Source organism: Vicugna pacos, chromosome 16, assembly GCF_048564905.1.
Source record: "Vicugna pacos chromosome 16, VicPac4, whole genome shotgun sequence".
Classification (NCBI taxonomy): domain Eukaryota; kingdom Metazoa; phylum Chordata; class Mammalia; order Artiodactyla; family Camelidae; genus Vicugna; species Vicugna pacos.
The window spans coordinates 16,001,621-16,022,007 of NC_133002.1; the positions used below are offsets into that span (position 1 = coordinate 16,001,621).

Below are 20,387 nucleotides of genomic sequence, written 5' to 3' on the forward strand. Positions count from 1 at the left end.
AGGTCTGTGCTCACAGAGCTGGGCATCTCTCCACAGCTGGGCGGTCCAGCTGCAAAGGTGCACCTCCTAAGGACGCAGGGCGAGGGGCCGTTTTCCTGACTTAAAGTTCTCGCGTGTGGGGATGGGGCGCGGTAAGCAGGGCTGCTGGGGGGAGCCGCGCGTGGCTGCCAGCTCTGAGGCCCCCTTTAATTCTGCTCCCAGCCCTGAGTGGGGGCCCCTGTCCCCCAGCTCAGTGCTGGGGGGACAAGGGTCTTGGCCTCCAGGGGGCCTCCCATGTCACTGGGGAAGGGGCCCAACGCCCTGTGTGAGGTGATCTAGTTCCAGGGGCACCACGGGAGGCAGAGGCCCAACTGGAAACCTAGCGAGGCTTTCTGGGCACACTGCCCTGCCCTCCGTGTACCAGGCTTTCTTTATGGACTCCTGGTCTATAAATATCTCTGGCCGGCACAAGTGCCTTTGCACAGGAGGATAGGGTTTCAGCGTGAGAAGCAACCTTCGTCTCCACGAACCCCCGCCCTGGGCTGATGCAAGGCGCCTCTCTGGAACACCCCACGGCTGGCACTCTTGATGCCCTCAGGACGGGGCGCTCCCCACCACCTGGCGGGGCCTGGACTCCCCGGGCGTGCGCTCGGGGGCACCAGCCTGCGGAGCGGGCATCAGCTCCAGGCGGGGGAAGGCTGAGGCACGATGTTCCCTGCTCGGCCAGCCTGTTCTGCACGCCTGGGGCTCCAAGCACCGAATTCCAGGGTCTCCAGTGACTCCTGAGGGGTGTGAGCCAGCAGCCGGCTAACAGCGGGCACTCAGGCGCGCGCAGCTCCTCACAAGGCAGCCGGCCGGCCCGGGGGTCGGGGTCGGGGCCCAGGCCCGGGGGTCAGGGTCGGGGCCCAGCCCCGGGCGCCCCCCTACCCCGGACTGCTCCCTTCCAGGCCGCGGGGCCAGCGGCCCGCTGAGCTTTCAGGGCTCCGCGCGACCTCGTGCTGCGCTCCAATGGGCCACTCGCCCTGCTTTGGGGGCTCTGACCTCACACACACCTTTTATTTCTGCCGGCCCCGGGCTCCCCTTTCACTGCTCCATTACAGCCAAGTTCGTGTGAGCACAGGGGCCTTGTCGCTGCTGAGCTTCTCCCCCTGAAGTCGCAGGGCCGGCATCGCTGCCACCTTCGGTCCCAAGACGCCGGACCCCCTCCACCCCAAGCCCGCCTCCACTCAGCCCGCCCTTCCTCTACCTCCAGGGCACTCTCAGGCTACACTGACCGGCCAGGACCCCGCCCCCGGCAATGTCCCACCCTCCCTTTCTGCCATCCCCCTCCTGTGAGCCCCTAACAAAAGAATTTTATCTTCTCCCCTATTAATCTCATCTGTACCACATAATAGGTTTCAGGGAATGTTTGTTGAATGAAGAAATGAATACAATTTTTGTCCTGCCCTCAAACTACCTCCTAATCCATGGTGGGGGGGAGGGGAGGATAACAGATCACTGCAAATGACAGATCATGGCCAGCCGGTGGGACAGGAGGGGCCCCGGGCCAACAACCCCAGGGTCCTGGGCCCGACTGCCTGGTCAGAGACGCACAGGGCCTGCCAGCCATCACACCCGAACCACAGCTCAGCTCGCTTTCCTCCCGACACACGCTCGGGTTCATGCCAAAATAAGGAGACGTCACGAAAATCATGGTGACTGCACTTGCCGCGACTGACAGTCCTCAGAGCTTTCTGTGAACAGAGGGTTTGTATGTGGCTGTGACAGACTAGATGGCTTCTGGGGCTCTTTCTAGAGCAAATCCCCTTACTTGAACGAAGAGAGTAGATTTTCCAAGCGGTATTTTCTCCTGCTGCCACCGCTGAAGCCCGCAGGGGTAAGACTCGTCCCTGACTGGACTTCATCATTTATACAGGGAAGCTGTTTCCTCCAGTTAAGACACAGGTGGGTCCTCTCTCGGTGGTGCTGGTGTTAGTAGGGGCCGATCCTAAGCTGATCTCTGGGTCCACAGGAGTATATGATACCAGTAGTCATGGTGGTACAGCAGGCTCTTCAGAAAACAAAACAAAGCAAAACGGAAAAACCTGATGTGTAGCGTCTGCTGATTTCCGTGGTGTAAATCCTCCCGCCGTGGCCATGATTCCACGTGGCCGACACGTCGCACAGTCCCGGTTCCCGGGCTGGCGGCCTCAGAACAGCACTCACACCACCAGCCCCTCGGCTCCCAGGCCTCTAACTCGGGCTCAGCTACACGGCAGTCTTTCCTGCTTCTCCAGGCTGTAGAGAGGAGACCGAGGCTCTTCCTGGCCCCCATGACTGCGCTAGCCAATTCCTGTAACAAGTCTCTAGAGAGAGACAGAGATAATGCACGCGCACGTGCGCGCACACACACACACACACCCCAACCCACCGCTCTGTTTCTCTGTAGAACCCTAACATGGTGACAAAGTGGAGAACTCTGGGAGGAGACAGACGAGGCTCATGGGGACCTTTTGCAACAGGAAAGCACACTTAGCCCAAAAGAGCGTCACAAGCCTGCCGTCGGGGGCTCACTGACCAACCCGACGGTCAGCCCGAGCCCTGGGGCAGCGGTGCTGGGACAAGGGCCGCCCCAGCACCAGCCCCAAGAGGACATCCACTGGCTGAGCCACTCCCAGGTGTGCCGGCCCGTCTTGCCCCAGCCCCGGGGCAGGTCCTGCAAACAAACACCTGTGGGTTGAGCCCGACCCTGAGCTGCGGGGAGGGCTCTGTGGGGGTGCTGGGCTGAGGGCAGGGGACCCTCTTCTCCTCTGACCACGACTTAGAGCTCCTTCACCCGCTGCTCTCCCCACCTGCCCTTCTCAGCCCAGACACATCTCAACATGGTCCTCGAGAACGGGGTGAGCCCAGCTGTCCGTGCAGCTCGCTGGCCTGTGTGTGAGGACAGGTGGGCTCATCTGGGCTCGGAAGTACCACGCCCTGGGTACCCCTGAGGTCTGGGTGATGCCCCAGGGATGGGTGCTGGGGGAGGGGAGCAGGCACCCTCCCCCAGGTCAGGCAAGTCTGGGCTGTCCCGTCTCTCTGAGGGGCCGAGCTCTGCAAACCGGGTGCCCCGTACACTCTCATGAGGCGGCTGATGGCACCCTGGCCAGGCCGCCCAGGGCAGGGGTGCACAATGGGGGTCTGTTCCTGTGGAAGCCAGGAATATTCTAAGAGAAAGAAGCCGGGAAGGAAAAAATGTCTACGTGTCTGTTTTGGCTTCCTACGCCTCACCCACTGAAAACATGAACGCCATACCAAGCTCCCACTGCCTCGGGGCCCCGTGACCTCGGCGGCCCCGGCGGAGGAGGCCGGGCTGCGCATCTGGGCTGCGCGGCGGCGCCACGGCCAGGGCCCCCTGCTTCATGCTTTCGGTTTCCTTATATATCTGACCAAATCGTCCCCACCCGTCCTATTCCGAGGGCGACAAGGGAGGAACTTCTTTCTGATTTGCATTTGTCTCCTACTTTGGCATCATTTTTCTAAGTGGAAAAGGGCACGCCTTCAAACTGCCACCTGCACTGGCAAGTCCAAGTTTGGACTCTTCCCAGCAGATGTGCTGGAGGTGATGCGCCTCTCAGCGCGGCTTCAGGACAGCAGGCGGCAGGCAGGTCACAACTTCGCAAAAGTGAAGGAATACACGGAGCTGTTGTTTTGCCATCGCCTTGTTATGACGTTCCACCTTCCAGCCGGAAAATGGGGCTTGTCAGTTAACAGGATCGAGGGCCTGCCTTCCCCTCACCCTGCTGGTCACCGAAGAGAATAGAGGGCAGTTTTACTCCCTGAATATCGCTCTCACTCTCGCCAAAAGGCTCAGTGGTGATCAGGAAAAATTTCAGAAAGGCCCTCTGGGCTTCTTTGTGTCAGACAGTAGAAGAGATTCTAAAGCTGCAGTAATGAAAAGCATTTGCCTCTGGCCTACAAATAGACGGACAGATCAATGGGCCAAAACAGAAAGTCCCCAAAGAGACTGGAAAACATAGAGTAATCTATTGTCTAAGAAACGCGAATTTCCAATCATTGAGAGAAAGACTGATTCTTTGATAAACACTGTTGGAAAAACCGGCCAACCACTGGGGGAAAAGTTCAACTGAATCCTCCTTGAAGTCTTTATACTAAAATAAATTATGGTGAAAATACATATTTAAAAAGGTGGAAAGCTGTAAAAGTGCTAGCAGGGAACGTGAGGTAATTTTTTCACACAGTCTTGGGAGAGGAAAAAGCTTTTCTAATTAAGACAAAACTCAGAGGCCGTAAGTCATCATGAGGTAGGGAGGGGGTAAAGCACATGCTTAGCATGCGCGACGTCCTGGGTTCAATCCCCAGTACCTCCAGCAAAAATGTATATATTGACGAGTTTGACTGTACAAATATTTTAAATTTTATCCATATCGAAAATACTAAAATGACATCAAAATACAAATGAAAAGATGAGAAAAGGTTTGAAAAACAGGTTATGAATAAAGGATTGAAGGGCTTAATATAAACACAGGACTTGTGAACCACAAGTATAAGACCAACAAATCAATTTTTCAAACTACTTAAACGTGTAAACAAGTGGTTCACACACACACACACACACACACACACACACACACACACACAGGAGAAAAAATACAAATGGTATACGAACAAATGCAAAGAAAAAAGAGACAGCAAATTGAAATATGCATAATCTACTGATCAGGTTGATAAAAATTAAAACGTTTACTGGTACACAGTGTTGATCAGGACTTGGGGAAACGGGGGGGCCGGGTAACCTAGGGGCTGCCTGGATGACATCTTAGGTTGGGTTCCCCCTGAAGCAGACCCTGAGGTGAGGATTCAAGAGCAGGGAGTCTACTGGGGACGTAAACCTGGAGACAGTGGCAGAAGCTCGGGGAAGGGGGACAGAGAAGGAGGCTGACGGACGGGGCGTCCTCCAGCAGACGGCTACTCGGGCACCCGAGGCTCCATCCTGCTGGGAACTTGGAGACAGGATAGGACTTGCCTCCTTATCCACCCCACTTAGGGGCAAAGAAGCCGACTTAGGGGCTATCTGTCCTTCACCTCCTATTGTCCATTACTGATGGCAGCTCCGGGTATTTTAACTCCCTGTCCCCTCTGGGGCATCAACAGAAAGATCCAGGTGGAGTTGGTGCCTAGGGAGCAGAGAGGGGAGGGGACATGGACCACCTGCCACAGAGCCCATTCTGCCCTTTAAAGTACTGACAACAGGCTGACTGGATAAAGAAGATGTGGTACAGATATACAATGGAACACTACTCAGCCATGAAAAAGAATGAAATAATGCCATTTGCAGCAACACAGATGGACCTAGAGATCATCATACTAAGTGAAGTAAGTCAGACAGAGAAAGACCAATATCACATGATATCAGTTATATGTGGCATCTAAAAAATGACACAAATGAACTTACTTACAAAATAGAAACAGACTCAGACATAGAAAACACTATGGTTGCAAAAGGGGAAAGCAGGGGAGGGATTAATTAGGAGTTTGGGATTAGCATACACACTACTATACATAAAACAAACAAACAACATGGCTGTACTCTGCAGCACAGGGAACTATATTCAACAGCTTGTGATAACCTATAATGAAAAAGAGATGTGTATACACGTATGTGCAACTGAGTCACCATGCTGCACACCAGAGACTAACATGACATTGTAGATCAACTACACCTCAATTAAAAAAAGCAAGCTCTGACAACGGTGTGTCCCGCTGGTGGTTTTCACCCTGACCTTCATGGAGAGTGCTGCTCTTTAACTCGTTTCACACGAAGATGGAGTAAACAGAAGGGGGCAGGGCGGGCTTGGAGACGAGCTCAGAGAGCTTCGAGAAACCCAAGTCTCCAGGAGCGGGAGAAAGCAGGCCCACCCTGGGATGAGGGCGTGGACGTGAGCAACACCTGCCTGCTGTGCTCTGGTGGGGAAAAAACATCTCAGCAAAATTCAGAGGAAAATCTACAGCCTGCCGTTTTTTTTAAGAAAAGGAATTGTAGATAGCAGTCCACTTTGGGATGTATCTGGGACGCCCCCACCCTCTCGTCCACCCTCGCTCGCAGCGGACTCCTTCCTCAAGCCCAGCTCTTTCAGGAGCCCGCCCGCCCGCTCGCCCTAGCCCACCACACGGCCCCTTCCCTGGTCCATGACGGACGTCAGCAGTGGATCGGGAAGACCTAGTTGTACGGAATTCAAAGCCTCAACCAAATCCCGGGGCCTCTCTGACCCTCTGTTTCCTTATCTTCACAATGCCTGGCTGAGGTTAAAGGATCTCTGTAAAGTGAGCTCGAGCAACGCTTCCACACCCTCCACCTGTAATTCTAAAGCAGCCGGGCTTGGGTACAGCCCATGTACGGACTGACGCAGAAAATAAGGACCAAAAATGGAGACCAAAAGGCTCTGAGCAGGCCCAGTGTTTCTGGAACGAGGACACAACTTTTCACACTGAGTCCCATGGGTGACTTGGAAAGGGACAGTTTCCACTTGAGGAGTGATTCCTGTGTATATTTTTAAAATCACTTGTGAAGTTTTTTTTAAACATCTAGCCATTTCTACCTACCAGACCAGGGCTGAACTGTTACGCTACGCCCATGGGGTTTGTTCTCAACAGGCCAGGAGAACTCAGCCACCTTTTACAGGCCAGGCACTCGGCATCCCAGTGGCAGTTTTGCCTAGGATGGAGAAGAGAAGGAGGTTTTGACAAGAGAAAGCAAGGTGGAGCTGGCTCCAGGATCTCCAGGACTGACTGGAGACTGGACCCACATTCCCAGCAGGGGCAATGCACTGAGGCCCGTGTTGGAGGTGGAGTTGGCCCTCCCCAGACACTTCCAGTGGACCTGTAACAGACTCTGCTGGGCTTCGGCAGCCCCCAGGCCTTCAGGGCAGACTTGCTGATGTCACAAACTAGGAGAGCTGTGCTTTGGGAAGCCACAGGGTCCCACTGGCTGGGCTGAGAAGAAGCAGGGCGGCAGTGACCTGAGACCTTGAAGGAGCTGCTCTGGGCGAGAGAACGGCCAGGGCGACAGGCAGCCACGAGGGGCGGGCTTGTGGACTATTCCTCAGACTTTTCTGAGAGCACCTGGGACCTCCCCGAGGACCTCAGCGTCTGAGCCTCAAAGGGACATGCTTTTCCTAAAGTTTGTGCAGGCGAGGCCACTTGGTCACTTACACTGCAGGGAGCCTGTGCCCCTTAAAACAAGCGTCATTTAGTTTTGCAATGACACGAAAATAAAAAATAGCAATAAGATCAAATGGAAAGGAAGGAGGGAAAGGTGGGGAGCGGGGAGAGGGGGAGGGGCCCTGCGACACGAGGAAGCGGGGAAGGGGCTAGAGCAGGGGGACCGTGAAACACGAGGTGCCTTCTCCCTGGGCTGAAAGGCACCCTCTGCCCCGGTCTATGAGGGGAAGGCAAGAACCCGGACGAGCTGGTGGAACGCAGGGCGGTCTGCAGAGATGACGCAGAAGGACGGAACTGGTCCTTTTGCTCTGAGACCTGGGGAAGTTGGGGGGAGGCTCACGGGCCAGGGCCCCAGGAAGAAGGCTTGGACCTGGGCCCCTGCCCGAGGTCTCGTGGGGACAATATAGTGGCTGGAAGCCTCCTCTGAAGCTGCCCGGCCCAGCCCTCCAGACAGGCAGGAGGAGAGTGTCCCGGGACGAGCAGCGTGCAGAGGTGGCCGCTGCCTGTGTGTGGCTGAGAGGCGTGGGAGGGGGCGGCCGTGTCCCGAAGCTCCCCGACCGGGCACGGCTCCACGGCGCTACAGAAACAAACAGGAAAGGCGGGCAGGCGAGGATGGCAGGCCGCTCGCAGCGCGCACGGAGCTCGCCCAGCCAGTAAATGTCAGTTTGGCCCAAAGTCACCATGACCTCACTCCTTTTTATGAGCAGCTGTCCTGGTACTGACCCTGCCTCCTTCTCTGACCCTTGCTCGTGCGCCTGGGGAGAACCCGTCAGGAGCTCACAGCAAGGAGGCTCTCACTCGAGGAAGCCTCTGCTTCTACGTCACGTCACTCACAACTGTGATTGGATAACGTGACTGTTCGACATCGGCCCCGCCAGACGTACCCTGAGTGTCTCCCACGGCCACGGCCAGGCCCCCAGCACAGCACCTGCGCCGGCAAGCCCCCAGGGCAAGTCCGTCGGGTGCCCATCGGTGAGGCTGCAAACACGGGAGGAGAGACCATCTTAGGTCTGGGAAATTACGTCCCTTCTGATCAAGGCTGGAGGAAAGAGGTGTAATTAGCTTGGAATTCCGTCAGAGCGGCTTGAATTGGTCCCTGAAAAGAACAGAACAACTGGACGTTAAGGGTTAAGGCTTGACACCCTGTCCCTTCCACCCTCCGACCCCCACAAGGAAGGGGCGTCGAAGGGGCCCACTGTCGGTCGCTGGAGTCATACTCTCATCCTAGAAGGAACTTTGGAGCCAAGCTGCCCGCACTCCACGGCTCAGGCTGGCTACAAAACCTGGTCAAGTGGTTTTCCCAGCCGCTGGACATCCTAAAAGAAACCACCGCTTCCCAGGGCGTTTTGTTTGTGGGGTTGCGACTTGCTGGTGTAAAACCACCTGCTCGGGAAGCCGCTGAGCACCAGCTGTGAGCAGGGCCACCGGCTGGGCTCTGGGGAGACAGCCGTGAACGCCACTGACCTTGGCCGGGCGGCAGGGCACTTTCAGAGCCTCCTTCCTGGCGCTGCCGGTCCAGCGGCGGACGGTGAGTTGGCTCTGGGTGAGTGGGCCATGGAGGACAGGCTTCTAGTAGAGCCACTTCGCAACAGAAGGCGCCTTTGCTGAACCTGTGACAGAACACGTCTGCCCTCCTGAGGATACACGGCAGGACGGCCACTGATGAAACTGAGAGAGTGGGGAGGGGGAGGAAAGGGAGCAGGAGGGGGAGGAGGGGGAGGAGAGGAGGAGGGCGAGGAGTGGGGGAGGGGGAAAGGGTGGGAGCAGAGGGGTGGGCCTGGGTAAAGAAGAGACAGCCTGGTCTTGGAGCTGAGGGCCTGTGCTCCAGTCCCAGAGGGGCTGGCTCGCCCCAGGGTCAGCCAGGAAAGCGAGGTCCACCGTCTGCAGTCACACGCGCGCAGAGGGCCGGGCGTGCTGGGCGAGCCTCCTTCCCACTGTAGCTTCCTCTCCACGCAGAATCCTCCCACTGGCAGACAGGCACCACACAAACGGTCCGCGCTTGCCTGGAGCAAGCACATGCCTTGTCCACCCAAAATAATAGGAGATTCTGGGTGGCTGCACAACTGAGTCTGGGAGGAAGTGAGTTGAAACCACCAGCCTGGCTGGGCCCCCAGCCACAGAAGCTTCCTAGAAAGGCCTCGGGGTGAGGGGCTAGTTTTTATTTTCCCTGGAGGAGAGAGCCTGGGGGAAGGTATGGGGGTCTTGACACCAAGTCCCATGTCCTTTTCGTGACATTATTTATCCTGCCCCGTCCCATGTGCAGATCAGATCTTGGTCGGGATCAAGGCACACAAAAGGGCGTGGCAGTAGGGCCCACCTAAAACTGGGGTGCTCCTGCACCCCCTGCTGGCCTGGCCTGCCCCGCACCCAGAGGATTCCGTGTGCACACTCACTGCCAGGAACAGGCCTTGCCCCGCCGTGCACTACTGGTTTAGGACCCGCAGTGTGATGTCCAAGGAACTACGTAGCTGGTTGAGGCTTTGGGTCCCTGGTAAGAGGTGGAGGAGGGGAGGAAGGGGAAAGAGGGAGGGTTTCTGGATTTTTTGACAGACACCCAGGCCTGCGCCTGGCTCTGGGCTCTGACAACATCACATCGCAGTAAACCCCAGGCCCCCGGCTCCCATCCCTCCCTCACCTCTCCTTCTGCCCTACGTGGCACCCGTAAAGGTGGGCTCTGAAAGCATGCCCATCGCTCCAAGAAGCTTCTAGGAATGAATGACTGGGCTAACGCTGAACAGAGAGCTGCAGGTCCAGGCAGGGACCATCTTCTTACTGCCTCGGCTGACACACAGCGAGGCTGCAGGGCCAGGCTTCCTGCCCTTGGTTTTCGGTCCCCAGGAACACGGGGCTGGTCCCTGGTTGGGACTCCTGTGCTGTATCCCCTGCCACTTCCCAGGGCCCCCATTGAAGCCCAGCTTCAAAATCCCGGCCTCGGGGTGCCCATTTTTCATCCCTGACCCAAAAAAAGACTAAGGAGGCAATGAGACCCCCGTGCCCTGTGTAAGGACGCCAGGCCAGCAGGGTTCACTGGTTACGCCGCGCCGATCACAAGTGCCATCAATCAGGTCCGGGCTCCCACAGGCCCCCGGCTTCGGCCCCACCCTGGCCTCCAGTCGGAGGGCTCCCGGGCCACCCTCGAGCGTCTGGCCCTCACACACCAGCCCTGGAATCTTTGTTTATGCAGTCCGGTCCCCGAGGACCTTCCTGCAGCCTCTCATCTGTCCAGCAGCCTAATGTCCCACAAGGCAGGCCCCAGGCCATGGCGGGGGCCTAGCAAACGGGGAGCTGCTGGTGCCCTGACGGCCCCAGCTGGCCGCGCCCACTGTCTAAACACCAACGGTGGGAACTGCCGAGGGGTAAAGTCCTCTGTGCACGGGGGCCAGAGGACTTATCCAATCCACAGCTCCCCACAGGTGTCAGACGGGGCCTGAGTTACAGAGCAACACAGAAGGGCTGACAAAATACAAGCTCTGATGTTCCATAAACCAACAAGAGCAGGGAGACTGAGTGAAACAACGCTCCTGCCAAGCAGAAAATCCCAGATGCGGCGGGGATAAATCAGAGGGGCGGGCGTGGGCCTCGGCCCATCAGGGCGAGGCCGTCCCTCTCAGAGACCAAGTGCAACGTGTCCGGAGTAACCTGAGCCTCCCCGGCCCCCACGTGGAAGGCAGCTGAGCTTAAGTTCCTGAGGAATCCGCATTCCACTGCTCCGGGCCCCCATGCTCGCACCGACTGCAGGCCCTGGAAGAGCCCCAAGCCCGCTCTGGGAGCCCGGGAAGGTCTCCCAGCTTCTCATGAACAAGGCTGGGCTCTACCAGACCCGCTGCTGCGCCCAGGGCAGTGGGACCCCGCCCACTGGCGCCTGGTGAGGTGGAGAAGCTGTCTCTCCCCTACGGTTTTGGTGATGCTCCAGGACTGTTGCAGGATTTTAGCAAAAGACTCCTCTTAGACTTTGGCTCCTGGGCCCCCACCTCCACGCTCTCAGGTCTAAGCAACAGCCCGTGCGGTTACTGAGGGCCACCTCCTTCCCGTGACAGAGGCTTCACCGCGGGTCCAGCTGGTGGCTGCTTCCCGGGGAGAACTCGCTGCCGGCAGCCTCCTCGGTCCCCACGCAAACACTGTCAGGGCTGACGAGGTCCTTGTGGTGGCCAGACCTGCAAACCCACTTTGGGCTTGAACAGAGGCCCCCATCGCAAAGGAATTAAGACCTTTTCTTCTTTAAAAAGGCGCCGGGAGGCACTGCGTCTGGGCCCCAGGCACAAGCACCTCAGCACCGGGTGCTGAGGTCCTCGGGTCCCGTTCGCGCGGTTCTAACAGGCTGAGAATTAAATTAAGCAATGCTACCTGTACGACGACCATTTTAATTCAGGGAGTGTATACTGCTGTGAAAACTACCAAACACCTAGAAACTCAAAAAGCAACAAATCTGTACCACTGCTCTGCCCTCAAAGGAATCGCACGAGACGACTCCAAGTCCCTGTAAACTCTAACACAACCCATAGCTCCTCAAATGTGCTCTGGCCATGAGCTTCCATAAAAGGAGGGAAGAGATAAAACCTTCAGATTCCTGTTGAGAACTGATCACCGGCCTCCACATCTCTGACTGTTCCACGGACACAAAACACAGTCCCTCAGAGTCACTGGAAATCACCGATCCTTTTTGCAGGAATGCATTCTGGCCAAGAGCTGTGAACCCAGGACTGGTCCGGAGCCCCTGATATGTGCAGCTGTCCCTACACAGCTCACAGCCGCCAGAGTGGAGCCCAGACGTCTCCACGAGGCTGTTGGGTGGCAAGAATGCATTTGTAGGGCGAATCCAGCCTCCCAAGCGTCACTTCCAGTCACTGGCTCCCTGCATCCTCTACACCTCTGCAAGGCAAGCAGGATGAGCGAGCGTTAACTGCATCCCAAACGTAAGCACATGTGGCAGGGTCCACATCAGGTGGGGTCCAGAAGAGAGAAGCTACCAGTGAGGCCACGCTCTCCAGACAAACCCCAAATCTGAGAGCGGGCGGGCCTGCCTGTCCTAACCGGACCCCCTCGCGTCTACAGACAAACCCTGCCTGCTTCCAGATGGAGCAGAGCCAGTCGAGAGCAGCTCGGAGGATGGGTGGACCAGTTCCAGCTGTGTCCGACAAGCCACAGCTGGGGTCCGGCCGGGGCCTTCTCCACTGCCAAGTCTGCTCCACAGGCAAGACTTAAACAAGCACAGGGAGAAAGTCCTCCGTTTCTCAGCAGGGCCCCCTGGGCCCCCCACTGCCACTCTGTAAGCCCTCAAGGAAGGAGACGTTCCCACGCCAGGTTCAGGCACCAAGTGCAGCAGCAAGGTGAGGCCCCCCAGAACCCCACTGGGCAGGGCCCTGAGCTCGTCTTCCCCTTGGCTTGGGGTCCATCCTCGAGCACTCTGCTTTGAGATGCAGGGTTTGGGCTTCTCAGATCGCCTTCCTGCATCCCTGCCCGCTAGGCTCTGCCCTCAGGGGCCCGGAGGCAGCTGGGAGGCGGGAGGCAGAAGAGGGAACTCGCTTCTGGTTTGCTTCCTGCTGGTTCCTGCCCCTTTCTGCTTCCCCCAGGATCCTTTCCTCCCCACAGGCCATGCTAATTCCTTCCAGAAACACTTGAGTCCTACGTGCCCCCAGCTTGCTTCCTACAGGTGTCACCTCCGTCCGTACCTCTGCTCCCTCCCTGCCTCTCCAGTCATCTGGTGAGTCATGCTTTCTACTAAAGCATCTCTGGTCAAACACCCGGTGTGACTTTCATCTCCTGCCTGGTCTGGGATGAATTCACCCACGCTGGGCCCTGAGCATCAAAGGAGGGGGAGGGGACTAGAGCCGGGGCTTCCCGCCCCCGTCTGCCTACGCTGCCAGGAGGGGGTGCACCCACCCACGGCCCACATTCAACCTGCTTTATCTCAGCCAACCTCTGCATAGGCAGGGGCCAGTTCAAACGTAAAGGCCATAGTGGAATTTGCAGCAAAGGGAGCTTAATTGCGGTGCAGTCTTGGGGGCTGGCTGCGGGACTCGCCCTTAAACGCTGGACTGCGTCTCCCTGCTGGCCAGAAGCGAGCTGTACGGAAGCCTCCTCGTGGTGGGTTTTCGGGAGAAGATGATCTTGTTATAGTTGGCGGTGGGGCTCCCTCGGGAACCCATGTGAAAGTGGATGGGCTCTGGCATCACAGGGGGGCCGGCGGCCGACACAGAGAAAGGCCCCCACACAGACACCGCGGTCTCTAATCTCAGGTCCTTGAACATCATGTTGCTGGAGACCTTGGATGTCTTTTTCCTTCTGAGCTGGACGACGCTGGAAGGCTTGCTCTGCCTGCCCGCCCGACGGCCCTCCTCCGCGGCTTGCGCGCACTCCAGCTCTCTCGCCTGGCTCTTCTCCATGAGCTCCTTCACCATCGGGGAGATGTACGTGACGGAGGCCGGCCAGGGCTCGTGTCTCTCCAGCAGGTTCAGGGGAAGCCCGCTGTTTTCTGTGAGTTCTACCAGCAAAGAGAAACAGGCAGCTTCAGAGGCGCCACAGGCAGGGATTCGGCGCTTCGGGTCGGGGGGATGGAAGCACGTTTTGATGTTCTCCCGACCGGGACCGGCGTCAGAGCCCTTGTATTCGGTGCAAATAAAATCTAACCCAAAGGTGGGAGGCAGAGTGACGCCCCACAGGGCACATTCACTAACGGTCCGGGGGTGGGAAAGCGCAGGGAACTGGGGGTGGAGCGGGCTGGCTTTCCGACCTCTGGAGACCTCAGATGGTTTAACCTCTGAACCTCTGTTACTTTACCAGTAAGAACGGTCAGCGCAGGGCGAGTGGAAGGGTTAAGACGGCGACGTGTTAAGGACCTGGCGCAGTCCGGCTCAGAGCCTGGGGCGCTGCCCTGGGACTCCTGGGCCCCAGTTCCTTCCCACCCCTTCCACAGCTGCGAACCGCGAGCGAGTCCCCGGCTCCCCTCCATTTCAGTGGCCTTGCGTGTAAAACAGTGACTAGAACAAGGCCAGCTCCATGCAGCTGCCTTGTGGATTAAAGGGAATCATTTAGGGGAGGCTTTCAGCGCAGCACCCAGCACGGAGAGAGCAGCACGCAGCAACCGCGAGCACCTGCGCCGTGTCTCCCTGCCCCACCGCCTCACTTCGCCCTGCGCACACCCTGTCATGCCTGTTTTCCCCGTTTCACAGAGGGCGAGGCCCAGGTCGACCGCCTTGCACAACTAGCAAATCTTGGGTTCAAATTCAGCACAACGGGCTCGAACATCCGTAAGGTTTTCACTATAGCTGTTGGCCGGAAATCTGGGGTGTCGGGGTGGAGGACACTTTACTGGAAAATCCACCCGCTAGTTTAGGAAGCGGCCTGTCCCTCCGTGGACACCAAGTCGCAGGCAGGCCAGCCCTTCCCGCTCCCCTTTGCAGCTCAGCGCTGTGTCCCGCAGAAACGCCCCCTGCAGCGGCAGCCCTCGCCTGCTCGCTCGAGTGGTGCCTGCCTCCCCTACCTTTATGTTCCCTTGGTCATTGGGATGGGAGTTTGAGAGGCAGGGGATATAAGAGGTTCCTCTTGCCACCTCCAGCCTGAACTCGGTGAAAAATACTATAAATCAAGAGAAGACACAGATGCTAAAGCCATTCCCAGCCTCCCTCACGCATGTCAGGACCCAGAGATCATCTGGGGTCAGATCCACCAGGAAAGAGTGTTGAGGGAGGTTCCATGGCCCTGCGAGAGCCGTGTGCTGCCCGGCCTGCAGAAGACAGTCGTGGGACAGCACCTCTCACTAGAAAAGCACAGACATGAGTGTGCATCCTTGTCCTCCCAGAGCAAATGCAAAACTCAAAGATCCTACAGGTTAGGGCATCCGCTGGTACCTGGCAGAGGTGGACCTAAAGCCACGGGAGCGGAACGAGCTGTGTGCCGGTCACAGCAACAGTGCCCCCTGCCCCGAGCCCCACCGCTGTGCTCCGCCCCAGGTCCTCCAGCTGCGGCCGAGCCCTACCTTCATCTGTCTTCATCTTTCTTGCATCAGTCCTCCCCATCATTACAGAGTTCTTCACATCGAAGGTTGAGACACCTTTGGGGAAACACACCTGTTAGCCAGGGCCAGCTCAGAGGGGCGTGGGAGAAAGCGGTCAGCAGCCTCCCGGGATCCCGTGTTCAGGGGCCGTCCTGAGGCTCAGAGATGGGGAAGAGCCCCGGGAGCCGGGGAGACAGGCTGAACCGGGCACCGGGCGCGAGGTCGGGCCATCTCTAGGCCTCTGCCTTCCATCTGCGAGTCTTCAAGGACCAAGCGCAGGGAAAGTCTGCGTGGAGGCTGCGTGAAAAGGCCTCACTTCAAAACCGGGCCGACTTCTCCAGCAGAGCCCACATGTGGTCGCAGCCCTGCAGGGGGCTGAGTTCCTGCCCCGGGCCACACCCCCAGCCCGGCACTGCGGGGCTGAGACAGGGAAGTCCTCATGCCGGACACGGCCATGCGTGTGGGCAGTTCGATGGAAACTGAGGTCTAGTGGGTCTCAGACGCCGAAGTGCATCCACCTGGAGGGTTGTTGGAACACAGATGGGAACCGGGAAGTGTGCATCCGAGAATGCATTCCTTTACAGGTTCACCTGTGAACACCGGCAGCCGCAGGAGCATCTCTGCCACCTCCTGCCGACACCCAGGGACAGAGTGCAGGTGGTGTCTGATGAGCTGGCGGGCGAGCTCCCCCCCGGAGACCCTGCTCTGAGAGCCATCAGCCCAGGGCAGTGCCGCTCAGACTCTGTGAGCATGGGGACCACCTGGAGAGCTGGTGAAAACCTGGGCGACTGGCCCCACCCCCAGGGATGCGGATTCAGCAGGTCTGCTCTGGGCACCTGAGAACCTGCATTTCCAAGTGACTCACAGGAGCCGCGGCCAGTTTGAGGACCCCACTCTGAGGAGGCCTGGTTTAGGCTGCATGAGTAATGGTCCCAAATCTTTCTTTCAGCTGCAACGTCCATGAGCGCTGGCTTGCTCATGTGTGAGACACGCCCCTCAGGAAAGCAAGCCCCGGATTTTCCACACCTGTCCTCTCCTAATCGAGGAACCACTGCGGACTGCAAGCAAGGATGCTACTGACAGGGGAAACCTTAAATTCCACTGTACTTACAGAAATTACTCACCATGTCACCATTTTATTATAACACACCTGACAAAGTACAGAGATTCATTCATACCCTTTTAAAAAAAAAGCTAGTTTTTGTCAAACCTACTCAGACCCAGGCCTCGCAGTCCTTACCGTTAAGTCTTGTTGGCAGTCTTTCATGACAATACATTATTAGGAGAAGTCACAATATCATTTTTCTGAAGCTAGGGGAGAAATAATGCCCAAATGGTCCTCTAAACTAGAGACACTTTCATGGAATCAATAATAATAATAATAAAATAGAAGTTGAAGCATCGTATTTCTCCATCTAAGATCTACCATAGAATCCCAGAACATCAGGCCACCCTCTCCAAGTCCGCAGTTAACACACAGCGTGTCATCCACAGGATCACCTGTCCATGTCTGCCCACCTCCCATCAAAGGGAATCCCTCATGTAGCTTCCAAATTGGTAGAGCTGCTAGAAATGTGTCCTTCTCCGCATGTGCATGATAGGAGGGAACTGCAGTGTCAGATGGTGGGAAAGGCTTTAAGCTGGTGATGGCTGGGGGATCTGGGAAAATTCTTTCCCCCTTGCCTCTAAGTTTCTCGCTAATGAACCCTGAAGCTTCACAAAGCCCAGTTATCAGAAGACCTAAAGAGACATTTCTCCAAAGAAGACATCCAACAGGCTCATGAAAAGATGCTCAACAGCACAGATCAAAGCTACAACGAGGTATCAACTCCCATCAGTCAGAATGGCCTCCATTAAAAAGTCTACAAATGACAAGTGCTGGAGAGGGTGTGGAGAAAAGGGAACCCTCCTGCACTGCTGGTGGGAATGCAAATTGGTGCAGCCACTGTGGAAAACAGTACAGAGGTTCCTTAAAAAATGAAAAATAGACTAATCATATGATGCAGCAGTCCCACTCCTGGGCATATATCCAGAAGGAACCCTACTTCAAAAAGACACCCACACCCCAATGTTCATAGCAGCGCTATTTACAACAGCCAAGACATGGAAACAGCCTAAATGTCCATCAACAGATGACTGGATAAAGAAGAGTGGTATGTATATACAATGGACTATTACTCAGCTCAGAAAAAGAATGGAATAATGCCATTTGCAGCAATACGGAGATTGCCTAGAGATTAACATATTAAGTGAGACAAGTCAGAGAAGGGTAAGTATCATATGACATCACTTATATGTGGAATCTAAAAATGATACAAATTCTATTTACAAATCAAAAGCAGGTTCACAGACATAGAAAACAAACTACAGATATCAAAGGGGAAAGGAGGGGAGGGATAAATTAGGAGTCTGGGATTAACAGATACACATTGCTGTACATAAAATAGATAAACACAAGGACCTACTGTACAGCACAGGGAACTATATTCAATTTCTTATAATAACATATAATGGAAAAGGATCTGAAAAAAATATATAAGTATAAGTGTAACTGAATTTCTTTCCTGTAGACTTGAAACTAACATGTTAAATCAACTACATTCCAATAAAATTTTTTTAATTTTTTTAGATGTTTTTAAAAAGAAGCCCAGTTATTAGTGAATTGTTCGTTTCAACAGCATCCTTCTCAAAGCCGCTCACCACATCCCTCTGTCCCCACAACAGCCTCTCCGGCTGATAGAAATATTCGATACACTGGTCAGTTTTCTCACACCTGCTGATGCAGACACTCGGATCCTGTAAAACCAAGGAGGGGAAATGTCTGAAACAGCCTCAGTAGTCACGGGGAGGCCTCGTTCGTTTGAAAATAAAAGGAGAAAAAATAGTTGACATGGAGTCTGAAGACATACTGTGTGCTCTTACAGTTTCCTCCAACTCTGGTGCAAAGGTCCAGCTTTGTCTCCCTAGAAACGACACACACAGCAGCCGTCTGCGGACAGAAACGGTGCTGATGGCGGGGGCAGGAGGCACAGGACTGAAGCGGTTCACTTGTCTCTCCTTCAGGCACCCCTGCTCAGTCCTCTGGGTTTCACAGCCCAGCGCCTCCCACACAGCGTCCCCGCCCCGGCCCCAGCTCATCCCCAGAATCTAGTCTGATGCTCTGGGCTTGGCCTCAGTAAGGAGTGACACGTGCCTGGAAATCGATGCAAACATGTGACCTTGGTCACGTCCCTTCACTTCTTACGACCTCTGCCGTCTCACTTACAAGATGAGGATGAATTCCTGTCCTGCTTTCCCTCACACAAGCACTGAAAGTACTTCCAAACCAGCGCCCCCGCAGCGTTGCTGCATGTTGGAACCGCTGGGGGTCTTTAAGAAGTTCAAATATCTGGTCCCCAGCCGCCGCGTTGCGACTGAATGGGAGTGGGAGAGAACAGACATCAGACGTGGAAGCTTGATTCTAAGGTGCAGCAACGCTTGAGAGCCGCTTTTGCAGAGTCTGAGCCAAAAACCACTGCAACTTTAGAGGGGGTTCACTTCAGGCCTGCTGCCGTTCCAAGACACAGACTTAAGAATCCACACAGTCAGTTCAGACGCACATTCACGAATTCTTTGCCGTCTATGCTCAGGGCTGCCTCGCAGTGGCACTTACACGTTTTAAAGGACCACGTTGCTAAATGCCACCTGCCAATACCAGGAGTGACCGGGATTAGAGAATCAGGGCCGTAAAGGGCTGAGCTAAGAAGGCCGGGGCTGCGGATGGCGGCTTCATGCAGACCTAGATCACGCTCTGTCTGTGGCCACGAGCTGCATCCTTACCTCGGGAAGCCATCTTGCAAAAGGATTTCGTGGGTCCAGGCCGGGCTGATGGGTGAGTGGGCACAAGGCCACCCACTCAGACTTTTTGCGCCACAAATGCTGTGAAGGGAATGCTGTCTGCACGCTCCTGATGGGCAAGACCTTACCGTAAGCCAGCGTGTCTTCAGATGCGCCCTGCAGAACGTGAGACTCTCTTAAGACATTAGTAGGTGTTACTTAAAGGGGGGGAACCCGTGGCAAAGACCACCCTCTATGATCACACAGATTGTCTAATCCAGGGGGCCTCATCCACAAGGTCTACGTTGTTTTCTGATGGAAAAACAGCAAGCCCGTCCACAGTCAAGTTAGTTTGAAAAACGACGTGTTAAGTTCCTTAAGTGTAGGACTCGAGCTGGGACTCGGTTCACCTGAAACTCCCAAAGGGAGACGGACAGGCAGCACCCCCTGTTGTCATTTGACCAGGGACTCGTTCGTTCATCATTCATCCATTGGGAAGGGCGCCTCATGGAAACAGGAACCAGGAAAACGCGTGTGAGAATTCTGAGACAATGTCCTCTCCAGCCCTTGTTTGGAAACCTGGCATCAGAGAACGTTATCACAGAAGAGGACAGAAGGACAAATCTGCTCAGGCTACGGCCGGGTGTTCAGTGACTCACTTCCTCCAAAAGCAGCCTCCGAAGGTTGGCCCCGTGAAGGTGCCCGTCCCCAGGAGAGCCACGCCAGCACGGGGACCCCGCTCCCACTGGAAACCAGACCCCTGCCATCCACTCAGCGTCTGTCCTCTGCCTTCTCCGAGCTGCAGGCGTCGGGTCTGGCTTCTGTCTCGGCTCTCCCTCCTCCCCGAGCCATGCTGGAGGCTTGCCCGGCCCCAGCGGAGAAGCACTTCTTCCCGGACGGGGAGCTGGTGCCGGGGTTCCTTTGCTTCCCCCCTGCACGGTGCCGTCCGCAGCCTCCCACTTCCTCCCCTGCCCTCTGGCTGCTCCTCGTTTATTTTTGGCTGAAGAGGAAGCTATCACTTGGGCCGGAAATGTCTTGGAAGGCGCATGGCTCAGCTCGGGGCGTGAGTCAGCGCGGCACTGATGTAGTTTGTGTGCTGATCTCCACCCCAGGGGCTCCGCATCTCACAGGCTGAGCGGATGCTCCAACCCCTCGCACGTCAGACCCGGGGAGAGGCAGTGTTCCCCGCAGCCCAACAAGGCTTCTCGTGAGCCCCTCCACCTCTTGACCCTGCCCCATCCCCCAGACACTCCAGAACTGACAGGCCGCGGGGGCGCACACAAGAGGGTCAAGTTGGTGATGTGATGTGCCTTTAGGAACATGGATGCTGGGAGCATGGAGAATTCTAGAACAGTTAAGACTGTGGGGAGTCGGGTGGGGAGGGTCAAGTGGGTGT

General features: G+C 56.2%; 1 protein-coding gene across 19 annotated transcripts in view; it reads right to left on the reverse strand.

The window, feature by feature from the left end:
- Window positions 1–1,664: 1,664 nt before the first annotated feature.
- Window positions 1,665–20,387, reverse strand: part of CDRT4 (CMT1A duplicated region transcript 4) — a 33,041-nt gene continuing 14,318 nt past the window's right edge. For 2 of the 19 annotated variants that reach the window (XM_072938434.1, XM_072938433.1), the window contains exons 2-8: window positions 17,876–17,971; window positions 15,158–15,232; window positions 13,100–13,663; window positions 8,647–8,816; window positions 8,067–8,278; window positions 6,565–6,676; window positions 1,665–2,029 (exon numbers count right to left, since the gene is read on the reverse strand). In XM_072938434.1, the coding sequence (XP_072794535.1) occupies window positions 13,206–13,663; window positions 15,158–15,200 (501 nt within the window). In that variant the 5' untranslated portion in view covers window positions 15,201–15,232; window positions 17,876–17,971 and the 3' untranslated portion in view covers window positions 1,665–2,029; window positions 6,565–6,676; window positions 8,067–8,278; window positions 8,647–8,816; window positions 13,100–13,205. Of the gene's footprint in view, window positions 2,030–6,564; window positions 6,677–8,066; window positions 8,279–8,646; window positions 8,851–9,575; window positions 9,671–11,523; window positions 13,664–15,157; window positions 15,233–17,875; window positions 17,972–18,084; window positions 18,165–18,994; window positions 19,169–19,401; window positions 19,417–20,387 lie in introns of those variants that run through there. The other 17 variants (XM_072938428.1, XM_072938427.1, XM_072938426.1 and 14 more) reach the window with 15 other exon arrangements.